Source organism: Mercurialis annua, linkage group LG6 (assembly GCF_937616625.2).
Source record: "Mercurialis annua linkage group LG6, ddMerAnnu1.2, whole genome shotgun sequence".
Classification (NCBI taxonomy): domain Eukaryota; kingdom Viridiplantae; phylum Streptophyta; class Magnoliopsida; order Malpighiales; family Euphorbiaceae; genus Mercurialis; species Mercurialis annua.
The window spans coordinates 44,356,116-44,362,962 of NC_065575.1; the positions used below are offsets into that span (position 1 = coordinate 44,356,116).

Sequence of the window (6,847 nt, forward strand, 5' to 3'; positions counted from 1 at the left end):
AAGACGAAGGATAAAGCTCAAAAAATGGGGCATCACTCAAGATGATATTTTCCAGTCATGCAATAACTCAGTTTAAACAATTGACCATTACGGAGTAGTGTTCTTAATATCGGTGACTGCAACACCAATTTCAGTTCCTGAAAAAGGATGTTTAGCTGGTTTTGTAGGAGAGTTAGAGGTAGAAGTATGAAGGCTCAGCTTCGCAGATTGATTATTTCCTCTACTATTTATATGATATGGACTGCAAGAAACAAATTGATTTTAAAGAATGAAGCTTGTACTCCTGAAATGATTATTCAGAGGATTAAAAGAGTGTTGATTGATAAGTTTGGTGGTTCCAGGGGTCTTACTCCCGATAACATCTAGGCTATCCATGCTGTTTGACCTGTCTGTTGGTTTGTTGTGTTGCTTCTGATGCAGCAGTCCTGTTTGTTTCTTGCTTTCATGCCTGAGGCTTTTGTAACAAGCATGAAAGAAGGAGGTCTTTTGCTTCTCTCTAGTTCTATGTGTTCTGCTGTCCAGTTGTTTTAGGGCCTTCTCTGTGTATTGCAGATCTTATCTTTGACCTGAGGCTTTTGTATTAGGTCTTCTTTTCTGCTTTTGTTTGCTTACTTTGTTCTCTTGAGGCTTTTGTAACAGGGGAATCAGAGTTAATTTTAGTCTGTTTTGGGATGATCTTGGTGTATTCCTTTTTGATTTTTATCAATTAAGTCTTCTTGGTTGTTTTCTACCAAAAAAAAGAATGCACAAACCGAATGAAAAACCAAAATTCTACCTAACCACAAACTCACGGGATTGTAATTATTTATTAACCGAGCTATTTTAGTTCGGGTTACTTTTATAATCCAGATTGGTTGAGGAAGTTATTTAGTAATCTTATCTAATAAGAATATTATAAAATATAAAAAAAATATTTATTAATTGTATTTTTAAATTGTCAATTGTTTGGAACGATAAAGAATTAAAAACTGATTTAGTGTTAAAAGTTCAGCCTTTTGTTTTCTGTGGATTAAATAAAATGAAAATTGTTGGACATAAGTGAAATGTAAAGTGAAGTTTTTTTGAGAGAATCTAAAGTAAATTTGTTTTTGCAGAGAATCTAAAGTTAAATTACTTACACTCCTCCGTATAGGAATAGGACTTCTACAAAGTACATACTTCCTTACAAGAATTAACCTTCCTACTATTATCAAAAATAAAAAATAAAAAAATTAACCTTCCTACTTTGGCAAAACTTCCTACTAAATAAATTACTATATAAAACCTAAAGGCTTAATTACTCAAAAAACCCCCACCTTTCACTTTGTTTTCGTTTATACCCTGACCTAGGAAAAATGTCATAAATACTACTGATCTTGTCATTATGTTTCGCCCGTACCCCAAATTTCAAAAAAAAGATGATTTCTTAAAAACAACTAAATTTAAGGGTTATTTTATACCTTTTTCTATTAAAAAATGTACAAACTAATACTTCATCTTTAAAAACGTTCAAACAAGTCCTAAAATTAATTAATTTTTTAATTTAAATAAAATAAATAAATAAAATAACATAGTTTTATTAAGTCCTATTTATTACCGTACTCCTATTTTAAAAAACCGCTAATATTATTTTTTTCATTTTTTTTTATTTTTACGAAAATAAGCTACTTCCTCCATGGAGGAAGGAGCTGCTCCTTCCTCCATGTGAGGAAGGAGCTCGCACTGCTCCTTCCTCACATGGAGGAAGGAGCAGATCTGCTTCTTCCTCCATGTGAGAAAGGAGCAGATCTGCTCCTTCCTCACATGGAGGAAGGAGCAGCGTGCTCCTTCCTCATGGAGGAAGGAGCTGCGAGCTCCTTCCTCCATGAGGAAGGAGCAGCGTCCTCCTTCCTCATGGAGGAAGGAGCTGCGAGCTCCTTCCTCCATGGAAGGAAGGAGAAGCTCCTCCTCCCATGGAGGAGGAGCTATTTTTTTTAATTTTTTTTTAAAAAAAAATTGAAAATAGATTTTAAAATTAAAGTACGGTATTATGTTGAAATTAATTAGTCTGATGTAAAAAAATTTACGGTTTTTTATTTTTAACAAATTATTGATAATTAATATAAATTAAATTATTATTATTAGTTGAATTTTTTAAAGAAGAAGGTGTTTTTGTATAATTAATAACATTGACGTGTAATTAGAATATATGCTAAAAATGAAGGATTATTTTAAACTCTTTTTCAAATGAAAAGAGATCAATTTAATACCTCGAGGGTACGGGCGAAACATAATGACAAGGTCAGTAGTATTTATGACATTTTTCCTAGGTCAGGGTATAAACGAAAACAAAGTGAAAGGTGGGGGGTTTTTGAGTAATTAGGCCAAACCTAAACGCCTCTCTAACCTAAATATATTCTTCACCCTAACAACTAATTCCTCCCGCTGCAGCCGTCCACGCCACCGCTTCGCATCCCCTCACCGCTCCTCTTCCCGCTGCCGCTGCCGCCTTCCCCTTGCTGCCTGCGTCTCCTGCTGCCGGAAAACCACGCTGCTGCTTGTCTTCTTCGCCACCACTTCTCTCCAGATCCACCGCTGCCGCCTGCTCTCCAACAAGTTAGTACAATTAGTTTAAATACTTTTTAATTTATTAGATAATATTTGATTTGTATACTTTTTTAACAATTTTGTCTGCTAAATAATTTATAAATTGTTATTATTTAGTTATTTTAAATAAAGTTAGCTAGAATTTTACTTGTTTTAATTTTATCTAATAACTTAGTAATAATGTAGGTGATCAATGTATATGTTTATTAATAGTGTTAATTTTATCACTATCCCTAGATTTTCAATGAATGACGACGACGCGGCAAGTAATTTATCACATAATACAGATGAAGAAGAAGAAACAGAGTTATGGTCGAAGCTTACGCTGGATCTCGAGATTAAAATATTTTCTCATCTCTTTGATGTCTATGCTGGCGCCGTAGGTCTAATTCGATCAACTCGTAAAGCTTGGAGTCTGGTCCCTATCCCTAGATTTTCACCACCTCCTGTATCCGATCACCAGTATCCTCTCCTCGTAAAGTTGAAACACGCCACTTGCATATTTTATCATCCTCTCTACGGATATTCTTTTAAGGAACAATTTTTAGAATTAGCAGGAGCCTTTATTGTCTCCTCAAACTTTGATTGGTTGCTTTTATCTCGGATGAATTGTAGTCTCTTTTTCTTTAATCCCTTCACAAGAGAAAAGATAGAGCTTCCGCCTTATACATTCGACGACGACGACGGAGACGAAGAAGAAGATAATGAAGAATTTTACTTACATTTTACAAGATTGGCTTTCAGCGCCCCGCCAACATCTGAAGAATGCTATGTTACTGGAGTTTCCAATAAATTCTACCTCCTTAAAGTTGGGTGGACGAATTGGTTAAACCTTGACATTCCAGATGACATCAGATTGGAGGTTTCGAGATGTCAGCCGATTGTCGAAGAGGGGACATGTTATTATTTGGCAAAGGGTGGACGGCTGATATTACTAGATTTCAAGAAGCGCGATTATTCTCTTGCTGGGGAATCATTTTCTGAGTTTTTGTTGGACAACAGTCACGATCCGTTGGCTGGTGATTTTCTTGTGGATGTTTATCGCACTTACCTGGTCAAGCACGGTCAGGAAATTTTCTGTGTGCTAGTTACTGAGGAGCAAAATCATGTTTATGTCAAAGGGATGAATCTCTCGGAGAAGACAAAGTCTTGGAGAAACATAGATCATTTGGACCGGAAAATGCTTTTTTTAAGTTACGGGACGTCTTTTCTTAAACTTGGTTCAGCTAGCGGGACCAATAATAAAATTTATTTTCCCAAATTACACCAAAATCAATCTGTATTTTTCTCTCTCTCAACTCACAGCTATCATTCCTTTTCAGGAAATTATTCAAGTAGACTTCCTTATGATGTTAAGGAACTTACAAATTGTGCTTGGATACAACCCTCAATCCTGTAATCAGTTACACAAGAATGGGACAAGGATGATATTTTTGATTTTAATAGCACAATTTGTGTTCATATTGATTGTGATTCATTTGCTACTTACAGCCAAATATCTTGTTTTGGACTGTGTCTTGTATTTTTATTTTTAATATTGCAAGTTTAGTAATTTTATTTTTAATATTGCATGTTTATACTAAATATTTGGAACCCGACTGCTAATAAGGAAAAATTGGTTTCAAATTTTAGATAATTATTAACAAACAATGTGTTTCCTAATTAAGATTGTGTTCCTTGTTAATGTTGCAGTAGTTGGAACTAGTCGACATAGCTTATTAGAGAGTTCATACTTTTCCTCTAAGATTGTGTTCCTTTTGTGTTTTACCAGATAGAATTAGCTTCAAATTGAATTTGCAGTCTGATTTTGCAGACAGGTAATTGATATTCTTTGCTGTGAAATTGCACCTCGATGCAACATTTCTTATATCTTCTGCTGCTGCATCATGCTTTATCAATTTAGCATTTCTATATCAGCTCAATAGCTGGTGCGAGCAATGGAAGCTCTTTAGTTGTCATGTCCAAAGGCTAGTATCTGTTTGTATAACTAGTCGGAGAGCTTGCATATTTCTATTTCTCCTTAATATCTAGGGTGCATGATTTGAAAGTGGAGGTAGTTTTTGAGTTGCTTCTCACCGACTATGGAGCAACTCATCTATCCATCTCACCAGTATTGATTCTTTGTCATATAGTAGTTCTCGTGTTGTCATGTGAATGAGATATTTTGTCCAATGATAGTTTTTTTAAGTATGCAGGATCTCCTAACACTCGGCAATTTTACAAAGTGAGTGCATCCTTTCCTTATAAGTGGATAAACAAGAAGTGGAAAGAAGGGTTTCATGTCACTTCCTTCACAACTGCCGGAACTCCTTACACTATTGGATCTTTAAATTTTCAGATATCTAAACAGATTTCTGTTTATCTTTTAGTGACTTGTGATGATTTTATGTCTCAGGCTATTCAATCGAATCCATTAGTTGGTGAGGCATGGAAGAGAAGAGGACAAGCTCGAGCTGCCTTAGGGGAATCTGTAGAGGTGAGAATAGTTTGAACTATTCATCACATCCTGGAGTCTTATTACCCGAATGAAGAATTCATTACTATCCGCTTGGCTACTTTATTCTCCTTTTTGATTTTAAATGATAACTACTGTACATGCTTACTAAATTAGCCAAAAAATAATGTGTGATTTTCCGTCATTTTATAGATTAATGGGCGTTTTTTGTCTTTCTGTATGAAACGAATTCTCTTTCACATCCAACCTCTGAATTTTTGTTACTTTAATATTTTACTAGCCAAGAACATGTCAAACAAATTGGAAAGGATATCTGCAACCCTGGTGACTTGGTGTTTGTACATATTTTGTTAATCTTTAGATAAATAGGTTTATGCCTGAAATTGCTGTATGTTCTTAGTTTTTTGATTACATTGATTTTTGATGTTGCCTTTCCTTTCCTGCTTTCAGTATTAATTTCCTTCTTTAGGTGTGAAAGATCATATTCATTTTTTAATCGTTACTGCTAATTGCATTATTTATTCATATGTTTTGCATTGTGAATTTTATGATTCGATCACTTCATTTGGTAACATTGCTTTAGTGCCATCAAAGAATAATCTGTTTTACTTTATTATGCAGAGTCATTGGTGTATGGATCAACCAATGTATGGCCAAGTAAGCTTGTTCTCGTGTTTGATTTTGAAAAATCTCCAATAGTATATGCCAATTGGTATGCGAGCTATATATTTCTTTTTCTTCTCAGGTTATACGCTCTCAAATATGCTGCAGATGCTGCCCGCACCGTATTGCGAGTAGACCGGGTATATGCTTATGGCACGTACATCACTCTTATTTTTGATGTGAAGTTCAGGCTCATAATAGTGACAATAGATTAGCAATTGCCGAATTTCGGAGCCTTCACAATTTTGTTTATTGTCTAAGAAATGTTAAGACTGCTCTAGTCTCTTCTGTATTTTAATTTCAGAAAGAAGAGAAAACTTGACGAAATGTACGATCAACTAAGGAGTAAGTACGAATCATAAAAGATTAACTAAGGAGTAAATACACGAAGAGATGGCCTGAGGCAGCTCGTGCTATAGGATCGAAATTGAAGATGGCGGGGCACTTGGAGCGTATGACGGGAATTCCTCATCATAGGCTGTGATGAGAGCCAAAATGCAGTTAATTTTGCCAGTAAAGATGTGGTGGATGAAGCTTTGTTTATTGTCTGAAGCTTCTCTACGAGAGGGCTAATTGAGATGTCTCAGTAACTGAAGCCCCTATAACATATTTGTTGCTTTCTATGTATTGAATTGATAATTATCTTTAAGACACTTTAAATATAAGTGGGGGGCAATACCCATAAACAACGGTGGAACCTATTTTTTTTTAATTGCCATATTAGCATTATTATTACAACATTATTATTGGTGTATATGTAATCAAAATTTTGTTTAAAGTTTATTTAGATCAAACTTGTGAAAAAACTGGAAAAAAATTTAGAAACACATGTTGTAATCAGCCGAAAAGAGGTTGATGATGATTAGTCTAACCGAATTTTTATATTTTGATCCACTTTGTACGAGATCATACCCCAGTTCGGGTTCACAGTTTAATAGGATGGTCTCAGTCTATTTTTATATCACTAGTTTAATATGCATGTTATTTTTATTTATTAAGTTATACATTTACTACATTTTATATTTATTTTACAATACAAATAAAAAATTGAATTATTTTTAATTTAAATATTTAATTACTACGGAAAGTTAATATAAAAAGTAAATAGAAAATAGAGTGGATTGATAAACATTACATATCAATTCTAAATTTGTTGAAACAATT

General features: G+C 34.3%; 1 protein-coding gene across 1 annotated transcript; it reads left to right on the top strand.

The window, feature by feature from the left end:
• Nucleotides 1–2,342: 2,342 nt before the first annotated feature.
• LOC126687180 (F-box protein At4g00893-like) lies at nucleotides 2,343–6,426 on the top strand. The gene is made up of 6 exons (XM_056106177.1): nucleotides 2,343–2,574; nucleotides 2,803–4,789; nucleotides 4,961–5,041; nucleotides 5,642–5,677; nucleotides 5,766–5,823; nucleotides 5,988–6,426. Exon 2 carries the CDS (start codon nucleotides 2,810–2,812, stop codon nucleotides 3,962–3,964), a length of 1,155 nt encoding a protein of 384 aa, XP_055962152.1. The 5' UTR covers nucleotides 2,343–2,574; nucleotides 2,803–2,809; the 3' UTR covers nucleotides 3,965–4,789; nucleotides 4,961–5,041; nucleotides 5,642–5,677; nucleotides 5,766–5,823; nucleotides 5,988–6,426.
• The last annotated feature ends 421 nt before the right edge of the window (nucleotides 6,427–6,847 follow it).

What these genes read in the sequence shown, in the direction of transcription:
- LOC126687180 (XM_056106177.1), top strand. Translation starts at nt 2,810, where the DNA reads ATGAATGACGACGACGCGGCAAGTAATTTATCACATAATACAGATGAA.